Source organism: Lepidochelys kempii, chromosome 6, assembly GCF_965140285.1.
Source record: "Lepidochelys kempii isolate rLepKem1 chromosome 6, rLepKem1.hap1, whole genome shotgun sequence".
Taxonomy (NCBI): domain Eukaryota; kingdom Metazoa; phylum Chordata; order Testudines; family Cheloniidae; genus Lepidochelys; species Lepidochelys kempii.
Genome location: NC_136385.1, coordinates 86,842,204 through 86,859,067, shown reverse-complemented (window position 1 = coordinate 86,859,067; position 16,864 = coordinate 86,842,204). Strand labels below are relative to the sequence as shown.

At 41.7% G+C, this 16,864-nt stretch overlaps 1 protein-coding gene across 1 annotated transcript in view; it reads left to right on the top strand.

Moving 5' to 3' along the window:
• SNX6 (sorting nexin 6) overlaps positions 1-15,932 on the top strand; it is a 54,326-nt gene extending 38,394 nt beyond the window's left edge. Inside the window, exons 12-14 of the mRNA XM_073348999.1 lie at positions 115-274; positions 3,408-3,493; positions 15,260-15,932. Of these exons, the coding sequence (XP_073205100.1) occupies positions 115-274; positions 3,408-3,493; positions 15,260-15,313 (300 nt within the window). The 3' untranslated portion in view covers positions 15,314-15,932. The remainder of the gene's footprint in view (positions 1-114; positions 275-3,407; positions 3,494-15,259) is intronic.
• The last annotated feature ends 932 nt before the right edge of the window (positions 15,933-16,864 follow it).

The window sequence follows — 16,864 nt, the reverse complement described above, 5'->3', positions numbered from 1 at the left end:
ATGAAAATCTTGAGACAAATAAGGTAGTTACGCTCTGATCTGAGGGCTAAAATTGAAGATATCCAACAGTAGGTAATTGTAGATTTTATACATCCTTATACTTTGTTTTTGCAGGATCTCCTATACAGAAGATCTAGGTCACTAGTGGATTATGAAAATGCTAATAAGGCATTGGATAAAGCAAGAGCAAAAAATAAAGATGTGCTGCAAGCTGAGACCACTCAGCAAGTATGTTGTCAGAAATTTGAAAAAATATCTGAATCAGCAAAACAAGGTATTTGAGCAATCTTTGATCACACGTTATATTTGCACTTTTAAAAAAATCTGTTTTCTTGAATAGCCTCAATTTTTCAGACCTTTAGAATATGTTTACTGCTCTGAATTTTCTCTGCTTTTAATCTGTATTTATTTGTGACTTATCTGAGGACATTTCACAGTATTTTCCTTCTATATTAAAGACTAATGGTCTTTCCGGTACCAATATGATGCTTAAATGGCTGAATTTTCTCTAACAAGATACAAGTAACTAAGTCGTCACTTGTTTTGACATGCACAAAAGTGTAACTGACTGCAGATAGTGAAGACAAATACAATTTTGTCAAGCTCTGTTGAAATGGCCTTACACAACTCTACCTAGCCACTTCAGTGCTGATTTCCATTGACTGCCACATCTCATTGCAGGTGGTTGTAAGTCAGAAACAGAGGAGCCAGTGAGGGGAGTGTTTTGCTGGGGATGCTAGTACTGGAGATTTGTCCGAAATTAAGCAGCTTTGGTGGGTGAAAGGTGCTCCTCCTTTGGAGAAGAGACTGTTCAGTGTGCTGCCTCCTTTCTGCAAGTCTTTTCCCCCTTTGGGTTAACGTTGGCCTAGGGAAGTGGTCTTCTGACCAAGTCAGCATCCCCTCTCCTAAATTAGCCCCTGGAGCCTACCTCGCTTCCCCATCCACATCCGTCACTAAAATTCTTTTGGCTTTATAAATCTGCCAAAGTTGGTGGCTCTTTGGAGAAAGATCCTGTTAGCCCCTGAAGTGTTTCAACAAGCACTCTGTCTTTAAGCTACCTGCTGATCTGTTCTTCAAATTAATTTTGCCCCACTGTTCTCTGCAGAGCCCTTCACATGCCTGCTTTCACTCATGAGTAAAGGCAAGTTTCTGGGGCAAGCATAGTGATGAAGGGAAAAGAGAAGAATTAATTTAATCTTTAAAAAAAAGAATTAAAAAAATGAATCACGATTAATCGCACTGTTAAACAAAAAATAGAATACTACTTATAAATATTTTTGGATGTTTTCCAGTGTTTCAAATGTATTGATTTCAATTACAATACAGAATACAAAGTGTATGGTGCTCACTTTATATTTATTTTTATTATAAATATTTGCACTGTAAAAATAAAATATAGTATTTTTCAATTAATACAAGTACTGTAGTGCAATCTCTTTATCATGAAAGTTGAACTTACAGATGTAGAATTATGTACAAAAAATACCTGCATTCAAAAAACCATGTAAAACCATGTAAACCATGTAACCCATGTAAACCATGTAAAACTTTAGAGCCTACAAGTCCACTCAGTCCTCCTTCTTGTTCAGCCAATCGCTCAGACAAACAAGTTTTGTTTACATTTGCAGGAAATAATGCTGACCGCTTCTGGTTTACAGTGTGACCTGAAAGTCAGAACAGGCGTTCGCATGGCACTGTTGTAGCCAGCATTGCAAGGTATTTACGTGCCAGATACGCTAAACATTTGTATGCCCCTTAATGCTTCAACCACCATTCCAGACGACATGCGTCCATGCTGATGATGGGTTCTGCTCAATAACGATCCAGTGCATGTTCATTTTCAACATATGAGTCAGATGCCACCAGCAGAAGGTTGATTTTCTTTTTTGGTGGCTTGGGTTCTGCATTGGAGTGTTGCTCTTTTAAGATGTCTGAAAGCATGCTCCACACCCTGTCCTGATTGGATTTTGGAAGGCACTTCACATTCTTAAATCTTGGGTCTAGGTGCTGTTGCTATATTTAGAAATCTCATATTGGTACTTTCTTTGCATTTTGTCAAATCTGCAGTGAAAAAATGTTCTTAAAACGAACAACATGCTGGGTCCTCATCCGAGACAGCTATAACATGAAATATATGGCAGAATGCAGTAAAACAGAGCAGGAGGCATCCAGTTCTGCCCCAAGGAGTTCAGTCACAAATTTAATTAACACATTATTTTTTTAATGTGTGTCATCACCATGGAAGCATATCCTCTGGAATGCTGGCCAAAACATGAAGGGGTATACAAATGTTTAGCATATCTAACACATAACTACCTTGCAATGCTGGCTACAAAAGCGCCATGCGAACGCCTGTTCTCACTTTCAGGTAACATTGTAAATAAGAAGCTGGCAGAATTATTTCCCGTAAATGTAAACAAACTTGTTTGTCTTAGCGATTGGCTGAAGAAGAAGTAGGACTGAGTGGACTTACAGGCACTAACGTTTTACATTGTTTTGTTTTTGTGTAGGTATGTAACAAAAAAAATCTATATTTGTAAGTTGCGCTTTCATGATAGAGAGATTGCACTTCAGTACTTGTAGGAGGTGAATTGAAAAATACTATTTCTTTTGTTTACCATTTTTACAGTAAAATATTTGTAATAAAAATTATATAAAGTGAGTACTGTGCACTTTGTATTCTGTGTTGTAATAGAAATCAATATATTTGAAAATGTAGAAAAACATCCAAAATATTTAACAAATTTCAATTGGTATTCTGTTTAACAGTTCGATTAAAACTGCGATTAATTGAGATTAACTCAAAAAAATTAATCGCGTGAGTTAACTGCAATTAATCAACAGCCCTAATTAAAATTTAATATTCTAATTTTTTTTAAAAGGGGGACACACTGCTATATGACTCCAAAAGAGCTTTACATATATGAAAATTATGGTTAAGAGAAGCCATCACAATCACACTTTAAATAACTCCTTCTCTAAGCTTATGTCTGCACTGCAGTTAGACATGCATAACAGGCCCATGACAGATGAATCAGGATCGAGGGGGCTTTGGCTAAGGGACTGTTTAATTGCAGAATAGATGTCAGGCTCGGGCTGCAACCTCCCACTTCATAGAGTTTGAGAGCTCAGGGTCCAGCCTGAGCCTGAATGTCTACACCATAATTAAATAGCCCCTTAGTCCGAACGCTCTGAGCCTGAGCCCGCTAGCACAGACTAGCTGCAGGTTTTTAATTGCAATATAGACATACCCTAACAATGCTGCAATAGCTCTGAGCCCAAATTATAGTCCTTAGTCTTAAACTTGTGATTTTTTTCCCCCCTCGCCCCTATCCCGAGGGGCAAGCGTCTTAATGCTTGAATGCACTGACACTATTTTTAATGGAATCACAAATTATACTTTACAGAACTTGTAGACTTTAAAACAAGAAGAGTTGCTGCATTCCGAAAGAATCTAGTGGAACTTGCAGAATTGGAACTGAAGCATGCTAAGGTAATCAAAACCTATTTTGGTTTGTATTTAAATCCGTTTTTCCATGTTGTATACTTGGATAAGATCAGTTTGGTCATTTCTGAGCTATGTAATATACTGTCCACCTCCAAAAAGTTCAGTCAGAGCTGATATGAAGTGTGAGCAGCTTCAGCTGAAAGGCTAACTTTTATAAAGTTGTGAACTATGGAGAATAGGGGTGCATGCATAGACTTTCAATGGTACTTGTGGTCCTAAGTGCCTTCGGTGCTTTTTGAACATCTCTATCCCATAGAAAATATCTCATGCATTGACTATAGTATTGCTGCCTACAGTATCTGTCTAGGTACCTGTATGACTCTCATTAGCATAATATCCGAGTTTCCTTCTCGGATATTAGTGGATTTTATCCTTGCAAACCCCCCCCCCCCCCCAATGAGGTATGAAACTATGCCTGAAGCTCATAGAGGAAGTCTGTCACTGAGCAAGATATTGAGGCCAGATCTGTGTATAGATTCTTGAATATACCTCTGAGCCTTGGTTTCTTTTAGTTCACTAGCATAGGATGTTGACTAAGAAACTTCAGTTGCAGATAATTTACTGAACATGCTAAATGGTTTTAAGGAGGTGAATTATTTTTCCCCAAAAGAACCTAAGTGCACTGTCCTTAAAAGTCATTTAAATGCATTTGAGCAACTTTTTTTTTGGTCTTTGTGGAGATAATAGCTTACTACTTTTGACAAAGCTGCAGACTGTGGCTATAACATCTTATACCAAGGGATTTTCCGGAAAAGCTATCCTGAACCATCTGTTCCTTCAGAATTCACATTATTTAACTGTTACCGTTGTCTGCACTTGCCACTGTTCTCACTAAAACCTTATTTCTGAGAGGATCTATTTTGAATATTTTAGGCTGAAATTAGGCATAGACACTTGAAATTCAAGAGTGTGTATGGATCTATAAAAATGTACATCCATGCAACTTTTGTTTAAATTGGTTTGGACATTTCAGTTTGATGTAAAACAGTTTAGTTTGGATGCGTTTTTAATGCTGTGAGAAGAAATGGCTTTTTTTAATGTAATTTTCAAGTAATCTTTTTGCATTACTTTTTCCTTTTATCATCTATCTTAAACTAAACTCAAAATATATATTTATGTACTAGAAGTACTAGAATATGTGGGACCCTTCACTTAATTCTTATGGATCGGATGGCTTTCACATTGAGCCTTTTAAAAAAGGTTGTGTTTTATATTGGTTTGAGTGTGATGCTTCTTGGGGCACCCAGGACTGAGAGTCACCTTGTTACCCTCTGTCTCTAGTGCAAGGGAGTTTTTCTTCTGCCAGCTGGGTGTTAGCTCCCTCACACAGCCAGCCTGTCAGCCACTCAGGCACTCTCCGCTGAGCTATACCAGGTCTGCATGTTGACAATAGATACACCCCAGCTCCCAAGTCCCTTCAGAGTGTCTCCTTGTGGTATCTAGCCTCTGACCACCAGATACCCGCAGAAATCCCAGATCCTCTGTTCCCAAAGGAACAGTGTCCTCCAGTTTACCAGTGTCACGTTAGGCCACCACTCCTGTATCACACACAGCACTTGAGTTCAATTACAGTAAAACAAAAGGAAACTTAAGAAAGAATAGAGATTCAAATAGGAACAAGTGTGAGTGATGGAAATAAGTGGATACATATGAAACAAAATCATAAAATGCAAATGAGGGCCTAAACTTATTAAAGTTACCTTTCCTATCTAATAAAGTAGATTCTCAAAGTTCAGTCTTTTACAGTGCTTGCTAGACCAAGTAGCTAGGACACAGTCTTTCATGAAGCAACCCTGCTTATCAAGGTACGTCCTCAGTGAATGAAACTGGAGTGTCCTCCCTCCTCCCCCACCATGACCAACTGAAGCAGTCTTTATTCACAAAGAGGGCAATCCCTTCACTGTCCCATTGAGCCTTTTCACTTCAAGTGGTTTTCATGATTATAGTTTCTTTGATGGTTTTCTGTTGACTTGTTTGGGTTGGTGCAAAGGTAGACAACTGAGCAATACAGTACATACTGTGCTAGCCAGGGAGGGAGACAGCTCCTTTCTGCTTTAATAAGCCCTCCCTGAGCATGTTATTCTCTGGGGACTAACTTTTGCTTGAAGATGGTAAGGAATAACTTTCAATGTAGTTACATTATTCCTTTAAATATTACTCAGACACATATCTCACAATGGTTATCGATAGGTTACAAGCTTTCAGTAGAGACTTCACATACTACCTCTGTGAAAATGGTGAAATGAAAATGGTGAGTGGTGTGGTAAGTTTGTCAGGTCTGAGACAGGAGTTGCTTGTAATGAACAGTGAGCCCTTTGCCAGTTGGTACCAGTGGGCCTCTGTCACACACAGAAACCCAGGGGGTCCCTGAATGTCCTCATTTCACTTTGTCCAAAAGATGCTGTGTATTTTGGGAATGGTGTAAAATTTTACCTTTTAATTTACCAGAGATGGGAATCGGGGACACTGTGCATCGAAACAAATACTGGGTTCAAATACTGAGTTCTTATTTTAGTCTATAAGAACTTAGATTTCCAAGCATAGACAGTTTGCTTGGAATCTGTATGTAGTCATGAGTCTATAGTACTTCCTTTTGCACTATTTGCTTTAATGTATGCTGCAAATTCCTTCCCTCTCCAGTGATTTAGTTACCCAGATTTCCTCACTTCCATTCATACTTTCCAGGGAACAGTAATGCTAATGCTACTCACAGATTGAGACCTTCGAAAAAACTGATAAATTCAGACTTCACTTTGTCTCTGACCTAATGGTCTCAGTTTTCCATTCTCAACTCTAGCACTCTGTTTACTCCTTTGGAGTCTCCTTTGACCTGCTGCTCACAAACTGGGAAGAATTAGTAGGGGAAGCTAAAGTGGATGGGAACCTGGGAGGCACTGACCATGAGATGGTCAAGTTCAGGATCCTTACACAAGGAAGAAAGGAAAGCAGCAGAATACGGACCCTGGACTTCAGAAAAGCAGACTTTGACTCCCTCAGGGAACCAATGGGCAAGATCCCCTGGGAGAATAACATGAGGGGGAAAGGAGTCCAGGAGAGCTGGCTGTATTTTAAAGAATCGTTATTGAGGTTACAGGAACAAACCATCCCGATGTGTAGAAAGAATAGTAAATATGGCAGGCGACAAGCTTGGCTTAACAGTGAAATCCTTGCTGATCTTAAATACAAAAAAGAAGCTTCCAAGAAGTGGAAGATTGGACAAATGACCAGGGATGAGTATAAAAATATTGCTCGGGCATGCAGGAGTGAAATCAGGAAGGCCAAATCACACCTGGAGTTGCAGCTAGCAAGAGACGTTAAGAGTAACAAGAAGGGTTTCTTCAGGTATGTTAATAACAAGAAGAAAGTCAAGGAAAATATGGGCCCCTTACTGAATGAGGGAGGCAACCTAGTGACAGAGGATGTGGAAAAAGCTAATGTACTCAATGCTTTTTTTGCCTCTGTCTTCACGAACAAGGTCAGCTCCCAGACTACTGCACTGGGCAGCACAGCATGGGGAGGAGGTGACCAGCCCTCTGTGGAGAAAGAAGTGGTTCGGGACTATTTAGAAAAGCTGGATGTGTACAAGTCCATGGGGCTGAATGAGTTGCATCCGAGAGTGCTAAAGTAGTTGGCGGATGTGATTGCAGAGCCATTGGCCATTATCTTTGAAAACTCATGGCGATCGGGGGAAGTCCCGGACTACTGGAAAAAGGCTAATGTAGTGCCCCTCTTTAAAAAAGGGAAGGAGGATGATCCTGGGAACTACAGGCCAGTCAGCCTCACCTCAGTCCCTGGAAAAATCATGGAGCAGGTCCTCAAGGAATCAGTTCTGAAGCACTTAGAGGAGAGGAAAATGATCAGGAACAGTCAGCATGGATTCACCAAGGGCAAGTCATGCCTGACTAATCTAATTGCCTTCTATGACAAGATAACTGGTTCTGTGGATGAAGGGAAAGCGGTGGACGTGTTGTTCCTTGACTTTTGCAAAGCTTTTGACACTGTTTCCCACAGTATTCTTGCCAGCAAGTTGAAGAAGTATGGGCTGGATGAATGGACTGTAAGGTGGATAGAAAGCTGGCTAGATTGTCGGGCTCTTTGGGTAGTGATCAATGGCTCCATGTCTAGTTGGCAACCGGTATCAAGTGGAGTGCCCCAAGGGTCGGTCCTGGGGCCGGTTTTGTTCAATATCTTCATAAATGATCTGGAGGATGGTGTGGATTGCACCCTCAGCAAGTTTGCAGATGACACGAAACTGGGAGGAGAGATAGATACGCTGGAGGGTAGGGATAGGATACAGGGGGACCTAGACAAATTGGAGGATTAGGCCAAAAGAAATCTGATGAGGTTCAACAAGGACAGGTGCAGAGTCCTGCACTTAGGACAGAAGAATCCCATGCACCGCTACAGACTAGGGACCGAATGGCTCGGCAGCAGTTCTGCAGAAAAGGACCTAGGGGTGACAGTGGACGAGAAGCTGGATATGAGTCAACAGTGTGCCCTTGTTGCCAAGAAGGCCAATGGCATTTTGGGATGTATAAGTAGGGGCATTGCCAGCAGATCGAGGGACGTGATTGTTCTCCTCTATTCGACATTGGTGAGGCCTCATCTGGAGTACTGTGTCCAGTTTTGGGCCCCACACTACAAGAAGGATGTGGAAAAATTGGAAAGAGTCCAGCGGAGGGCAACAAAAATGATTAGGGGACTGGAACACATGACTTATGAGGAGAGGCTGAGGGAACTGGGGATGTTTAGTCTACAGAAGAGAAGAATGAGGGGGGATTTGATAGCTGCTTTCAACTACCTGAAAGGGAGTTCCAAAGAGGATGGCTCTTGACTGTTCTCAGTGGTAGCAGATGACAGAACAAGGAGTAATGGTCTCAAGTTGCAGTGGGGGAGGTTTAGGTTGGATATTAGGAAAAACTTTTTCACTAGGAGGGTGGTGAAACACTGGAATGCGTTACCTAGGGAGGTGGTGGAATCTTCTTCCTTAGATATGTTTAAGGTCAGGCTTGACAAAGCCCTGGCTGGGATGATTTAATTGGGGATTGGTCCTGCTTTGAGCAGGGGGTTGGACTAGATGACCTCTTGAGGTCCCTTCCAACCTTGATATTCTATGATTCTATGATAGTATCCAAGTCCTGCTTTTTCAAATATTGTAAAGCTCATAATACCTGTACATTAGAGATGTGATCTGCAGACAGCGTCATTAATGGAGCAAGGGAATGTATAATAGAAAATTCTGTTCAACTTGATCTTGGTTGTGAAATAAAACAAACAAATTCTTAGATTAATTTAGTTAATTCAATTCTTTTATTAAGCCTGTTAGTGCTTGTTGGTCTGTCTGGTGGCACAAAATGCTAGTGTACTTTGCATTCCTTTTAGATCTCAGGAAATTATAACAACTCATGATGCCCTTGTATAATCTAATTTTGTTTTAACAATGTGACACAATATGAAAGAGAAACTAAAGCTGTAGCAAGATATTGTAGTGTAGTTATATTATTTACCTTTAAGCTTCTATTGACCACCTTCTATCTCTGGAATGGTCATAATAGGCATACGTCATTCAGTCACTGGCAAAATGGAATGATGGTAAAAACCTGCTTCAGACCTCCAAATAACTTTTTTTTTTTTTAATAAGAGATCCTTTTTTTGGCTCTGGTGGATTTTCATTTTAAGGAACTGTTAAAATGGTGTGGGGGAGAGAACAAACCCCAGCAATGACCCTTCAGGAATTAGGTAGGAGGCTTTGATACTGAGGCTTATTTTGATAAAGTCATTAGTGGGACCAGTAAAACTTTAAGGGTATGTCACTCTGGCAATTATGAAAATTATGGGGCAGGCTTTCAATCTCCTTACTATTTGACTGAACACCAGAAGCTATTTGTTTAAACCTTCCTCCCAAATGCTGGAATTATGAATAAGAACTTATTTTCATGAAAAGTTCTGTAAATTTGTAAATAACATCCACTGTACCTCAAAGTCTTATCATCTTTCTCAGAATTGGTGAGATGGGGAGTGACTGAGGTCTTGTGCCCCCTCTCTGGAACTGAATTTTTGGAAGGGGGATTATGTAAATTCCATATACATTTTTAGATGTGATCTAAGGGAAAACTAAAAGGAAAACTAAATTTTAAATGTTACCCTCCTTTGCCAGTAGAGGGTAAAGCTGTTTCTGTGCTACCTTTTTAGACAAGTGAAAACCTCCAGACAGTTCTAAACTATGCAGGTTTGTGTAGCTTGTGACTGCTAGAAAGTAAATTAATAGAAGATTAGGGTTGGAAGAGACCTCAGGAGGTCATCTAGTCCAACGCCCTGTTCAAAGCAGGATCAACCCCAACTAAATCATCCCAGCCAGGGCTTTGTCAAGCCTGACCTTAAAAACCTCTAAGGATGGAAATTCCACCACCTCGCTAGGTAACCCATTCCAGGGCTTTATCACCCTCCTAGTGAAATAGTTTTTTCTAATATCCAATCTAGACCTCCTCTACTGCAACTTGAGACCATTGCTCCTTGTTCTGTCATCTGCTATCACTTGGAACAGCCTAGCTCCATCCTTTTTGGAACGTCGCTTCAGGTAGTTGAAGGCTGCTATCAAAACCCCCCTCACTCTTCTCTTCTGCAGACTAAATAAGCCCATTTCCCTCAGCCTCTCCTCATAAGTCATGTGCCCCAGCCCCCTAATCATTTTCGTTGCCCTCCGCTGGCCTCTTCCCAATTTATCCACATCCTTTCTGTAGTGGGGGGCCCAAAACTGGATGCAGACACTCCGTCACATCCTGAATTCTAGCTTCAGGCAAGCAGCACCCTTCTTGAGTTTCCTGGTCTGGATGGCAGATGGATGACACTGTCCCTCTTAGGAGGAAGTCCCCAACCACCACCACCCATCTTGTCCCCTTTGGAGTGGTGGTCATAGAACCTCCATCCCTAAGATAATGCATTCCATGCCTTCTGGTTGATGGTCTTCTGATCCCTCCCCTCAGATGACTCTTCTAAACCATTCTCCACTGTAGTACCTGTGCAGAGAGCCTGTAAATGGTTTCTTACCTCTCTCTGCATTGGGGGTACATGGGTTCTCCTCTTTCTTCTTCTGGAGGTCACATGCTGCCAATTTTCTTTCCCATTCTGCACGGCCCTCTCCGATTCTTCAGCATGCTGTGCCTGCAGTACCAAACACTGACTTCTATCCAGAAAGTCTTCCTTTTCTCTGATGTAACTCAGGGTTGATACTTGGGTCTCTAGTCCTTTAACCTCCTCTTCCAATATGGAGACCAGTTTGCACTTCGTACAGTCTACAGACGAAGTCCCTTCTCTCCTCTGGGGGAGAGACAAACATGGCACATGCAGGTCATAACAGCTGATTGCTCACTATCCATATTGTCTTCCTTCTGAGAGCCTCTTCAGATGTTGTATTTACTGCTGAAAGGCAAAAAATTCTGTGGGAACTCCCTCCAGGCAAACTCCCTCTGTTTGCTTCCCTTCGGTTGGCAGCTGGTTGCCTTTTTATAAGGCTGCTGGCTCAAAGCAGTTGCCCAGGCTCAAAGCCTTCCCTCCAATCAACCACTCATGGTCCATCTGGAACAAAGCACTCCCAATTCACACTGTTCAAACAAACAACCCACATTGTCGGACAGTTACACTTTTTAAACAAACACACACACTGTCAAACAGTCCCTGCAACTAGCACCAGTCAGACAAATGGTCACAGCAGACAGACACTCAGATATTCACCCTGCTAGCTCATAACAGAGCCCCCCAATACAGCACTCACCATAGCTTGGTTTTTAGGCGAACTCCCTCTGTTTGCCTCTCCTCTGTTTGCAGCTCATTCGGTTCACAAATTCAATATATTATGCATATAGAAGCTCTTGAGCTGTAAGTGTGGAAGTCTGTATTTAATGTTTGGCTGTCTCATGTGAAAGTCACATGTAAGCCTCGTTACCACTTTAAAACCATCTTAGTTCTGTAATGTTGAACTTGAACTACAGTTCATAAACAGAGTGGTGGTCATACTCTGGAATTGGTGAGGATAAACAGTGCAACTTGAGTGCAGCTAACATAGTTCAAGCAACAACTCATTACAGAATCCTGATCTCGCAATTAATTTTAGATTCTCAAATGTGTATGTAAGGTGGGACAAAACCCAGTTTTGACATGTATGCCTTATGTTAATACAAGTTTTTGTTGTCTTCTCCAAACGTAGGGGTTATGAGGGATGTGTTCCTCATCTGCCACCCAGTATCTGAAAGATTTAGTATATGAAACTAGTTCTATTCTTAGTATATGAAACTTGTTCTTTTCTTAAAGGGGAAAAAATGCCCACCACCACAGATCAGAAAAGTTAAGTGGTGTACCACTTGTCAGAAGTGACTTCTGCATTCTAATATGGCAATGTTGGGATTTCCTTAAACTTGAATGAATCTGTTTTCCCACTTATGCATGGATTTAATGAACATTAATGCTAATGGGTTTCCTACATAGTTTCCCCATGTTGATGCGAGTTTGCCTGTAAATTATTCAGTAGAATGTCTGGAATCCAAAATCCGCTATTTTTACATGTTTTACATATACCAGGCTGGCAACTAGATCCTTCTGTTACAGGCCAGAGACCACAATTTCTCATGTATTGCCATCCATATACAGTACACACACATTTTGCCTATTCTGCCAGCATACTATAGGTTCCACTCTACCTCATTCACCTTTCCAGCACTGGGCAAAGATCAACCTTTGCCATGATCAGACTACCAACGTGGGCCTTAGACTCCTGGGTCTCTATGACCTAGCAACATGGGTGAATCCCCCTGCATCTTACATGGGTTGGAAGGGTGGATATAAGAAAACACTGTGTTGGTGTAATTCGTATATACAACAGGAAAAACTTAGTTTCTCTTGTGGAGTACTGGTGACTGCTGCCCGTGAGTGGAGGATGGATGGGGTAAAGGATCAGACAAAATTGGTGTTTGGAGTTTTAACTGACATGATTGTCCCATTTCTCCAAAGAAGGGCAAAGGAAACAAAATCAACGGTGGGGGATGGCTGAGAGATGATGATTTTTTTTATATGAAGTCTTTTATGCTTAATTGAACTGCTTAATTTGGAGAAGAGAAGGATTAGGAGGAGATGCAAGAATCTTAGTCATTGTATAGGTTAAACCAGAGGTGGGCAAACTACAGCCCGCAGGTCACATCCGGCCCATGGGACCGTCCTGCCAGGCCCCTGAGCTCCTGGCTGGGGAGGCTAGTCCCCAGCCCCTCCCCTGCTGCCTCAGCTCACTGCGCTGCCAGCGCTCTGGCCTGTTGCTCCCGCCGGGCAGTGTGGCGGTGTGGCTGGCTCCGGCATGGTAAGGGAGTGGGGAGTTCCGGGGGGCGCAGTCAGGGGACAGGGAGAGGTTGGATGGGTTGGAGGTTCTGGGCGGGGGGAGCTGATTTGGCGTGGGAGTCCCGGGGGGCCTGTCAGGGAGCGGGGGTGTGGATAGGGGTTGGGGCAGACAGGGAGCAGGGGGGGTTGGATGGGTTTGGGGTTCTGGAGGAGGGCAGTCAGGGAACAGGGGAAAAGAGGGGGTTGGATAGGGGGTGGGGTCCCGGGGCGGGTGGTTATGGGCGGGGTTCCTGGGAGGGGGCGGTCAGGGGACAAGGAGCAGGGGAGGTCGTATGGGTCGGGGATTCTGACGGGGGCAGTCAAGGGGCAGATGGGGACAGGGGCCAGGCTGTTTGGGGAGGCACAGCCTTCCCTACCTGGTCCTCCATATAGTTTTACAGCCCCGGTGTGGCCCTTGGGCCAAAAAGTTTGCCCACCCCAGAGTTAAACAGAAGCAGAAGATTTTTCTTTTTTTCTTTTTCTTTTTTTTTTATTTTTTACATATCAAAAGCTTCCTTATATTAAAAATCAACTTTGAAATTAAGATCATACATAAACTCACTGCTACAGGTTACAGAAGCAAATAGTTACCAAGAAAGATCTGGATTTGAATAAGAACAGAGTTTAAAACTGTAAAATTCATCAGTCCACATGCTTGATTGGGTGTATGTTCATTACTAACTGGGATCAAGAAGCATCTTCCATGGTATAATTGTGCATTATGAGGGTTTTGTCTGTCCATCTTTTATTGGACTAGATGGAATATTAGGATGTTCATTCTTAGCAATTCCTGTTTCTTGCCCATACTCTTCAGCTTCAGATTGGAGTACAAACTCAGTATAATTTGTAACTGTAGAACAGAGCCAGATAATTAAAATTGATAGCAATGGGATGTATAAAACGGATGGTAGCCAGCACAGTGTGCTTTAACTTACTTTTTAGAATTTAAAGAAACTGATTTTCTAATAATGGCATTGTTGGGTGCTATAGTTAGCTCACTGATTTCCAGACCATACTTGATTAATTTGTAAGTAAATATATTTTTTCTAACTGCAAGCCCTGTAAACTCAGTCTGGGATCTGAAGGTCAAGTTGTTTGTTGCTTTGTACATCACTAGTAATGATTTTGAACGCCAAATTGTTTTTATTTACATCTGTACAACTAGGGATAGATTTGGCCTTGCAGTTGAAACTTGATTAACAATTCTGATAACCACTCTCCTAGAGCTGCTGTCTCTGCAGTGATAACAAGTTAGTTTTTTATTTTGTCACTACCATCAGCAAAGTGATAACACACATGGAACATGTCTGAGGAATAAGGTGCCACTTTTTGTAATTTTTAGGATAGGACCACCCTTTAAATCAGGGGTGGGCAAACTTTTTTTGGCCCAAGGGCCACATCGGGTTGTGAAACTGTATGGAGGGCTGGGTAGGGAAGGCTGTGCCTCCCCAAACAGCCTGGTCCCCGCCCCCTCACACTTCCTGCCCCCTGACTGCCCCCCTCAGAACCTTCCCCCCCCAGATCCTTGTCCCCTGCCCCATATCCAACCCCCCGGCCCCCTTATCATGCCGCTCAGAGCAGCATGTTTGGAGCCGCCCAGCCAGAGCCAGATGCTGCCCTGTATGAGCGTGCAGCCCCACTGCTCAGAGCGCTGCTCGCACAGTGGGGTGGCTGCGAGGGAGGGGGAACAGCAGGGGAAGCTAGCCTCCCCAGCGGGGAGCTCAGGGGCCAGGAAGGATGGTCCCGCGGGTTGGATGTGGCCCATGGGCCGTAGTTTGCCCACCTCTGCTTTCAATCATTGGTTTAGGGCATTTAATTGATTCTGTTTTTCCTTCATTGCTCCAAGATAAATATATCAAAGAAATTCCTGTCTAATTTATTTTTCCTGATATACAATGTATTGAATAATATGAATAATTCTGTTATGGAAATAATCTGACAATAGTAGTATTACTATCTATTCTGAGTGAGGAGTACCTGAAAGAATATCTTTAACAGAAATCTCAGTCATCCTTTTACAACTGAGAATTTAACTCTAAAAGAAAGGACGATGACAGACCTCTGTAGTAAATTTGTTGTGTTTTGCATCACAAATAGGCTTTTGTTGCGATATGTATGGGAAGGATATGAGATGTAGTGGAGAAGTTATTTAAACTAACCAAATTCAGAAAGTGTACTAGATCTCAATTTCTGTTGAGCAGTTCCTTGAGATTGGCTTCCTATGTTCAACAGATCTTTCGAAGAGATCAAAATTGCTTAAACAAAAATATTTTACAAATGTTTTATAGCTACCCATGCTGCTTAATAAGTAATGAATTTCATCTTCATTTAAAAATATTTTATATCTCAGAAAATAGGGAAACGTGGTCATCATTTTCTTTATTTCTACAGGGTAACTTGCAGCTGCTGCAGAGCTGCCTGGCAGTGTTAAATGGAGACACATAAACCACTCTGTCCATCCACTAACAAGGGCTGCCTTCTTCTGGATTTTGTTTTCATGACTTTTAATAGGGATTTGCATCTCACCGGAGAAATCAGTTGGCAAAGTATGCCTAAATAATCTCCTCTTGTCTGAAAAAGTGAAGACTATATGAAGCAACAGCATACTCATTTATGCACATGTATTCACACACACGTTTATTTAATCATTGTATGCTTTCATTGTTGAGAAATCAAATGTCCTGTTTCTTTGTGAAAGTAGCCAATATAATTATGTTCATGTTATGAATAGTATTATGGTATGGCTGCCAATCTTATTTACCTTTGTAAGTAATTTCTGAAGTTGCCCGTTTGAATGCATTGTTCAAATGGATTAAATATTGCCATTAGATGTTTGAATATTGTTGTTATAAAGCATTGTGTGCATTGTCTTAGTTTTTCCATGTCCTGGTATCAAGCATCTTAATATGATTTTTTCCAAATAATGAACATTTCTTAGAAATTTTGGAGAACTTTGTGTAATCTTTATAATTATGATTTAAAAGGAAAAGAAAATGCATTTGTATGTTTGCCTTAACTTGTAGACTAATCCCGATAATTGTAAAATAAACTGTGAAATCAGTGATTTTTTTCCTAAAATTATGCAGTCATTGTATCATCTATAATAATTTAAATAGGCATTTGTAGCAAATTTGGTTAATTTGATCAGCATTTTCTCCACTCATCCTCTGAAGCAAATTGTGGAATAGTGTTGGATTGGATTGACCCTGCTTCCAGCTATACTCTTCCAATAACTCTTCTCCCTTAAATCTGAAGGTTTATTAGCTTGTTTATCTACTGGTACCATCTAGTTCACATAGACATTGTTTCAGACTTGGTTACCATTCTATAGAAAAGTAATTTTTAAAAAGAGTTTGGTTTTTTTAGTAGGAAAGAGGAAGGAGTGGCAAAAGCATGAGTTTAGAAAGCAGGGGAGGCAGTCAGAGACACTGTTGCAGTTCACCCCTTCTTAGTTAAACACAAGTGGCTCTGCCTCAAAAAAACAAACAAAAAACAACCACAAAACCAAAGATTTGGACATGGAGTGGCAGGAATGACAGAGAAGGGTCACATTTCCCTGACCAAAATTTTGGGCTGTGACTCTTACTGACTTTGGATCCTTAGGGTATGTCTACACTGGCAGAGTTACATCACCGCTCAGAGCGCTGAAGGGAAACCGCTGATGTGTGTTCACAATGTTAGCTGCCTGCACAATAGCGTGTTCACACTTGCGGCACTTGCATCGGTATTCGGAGCGGTGCTCTCTGGGCAGCTGTCTCACAGAGCATCTCTTCCTCTTCTGCTGCTAAGAGTTGTGGGAAGACGGAGGGGGTCGTGGGGCCTCCTGGGTCATGTCCCAATGCCCTGTGATGCATTGCTTCATGTCCCAGCAATCCCTGTGTTTCCGTCTGTTATGGCGTCATCTTTCAACGGTTTGTGTACTGCACGTCCTGCTGCTTTGGTCTGCAGGAATGGATCCCACACTGTTGACCAATGTGCTGCTCACTCTCTCTAACA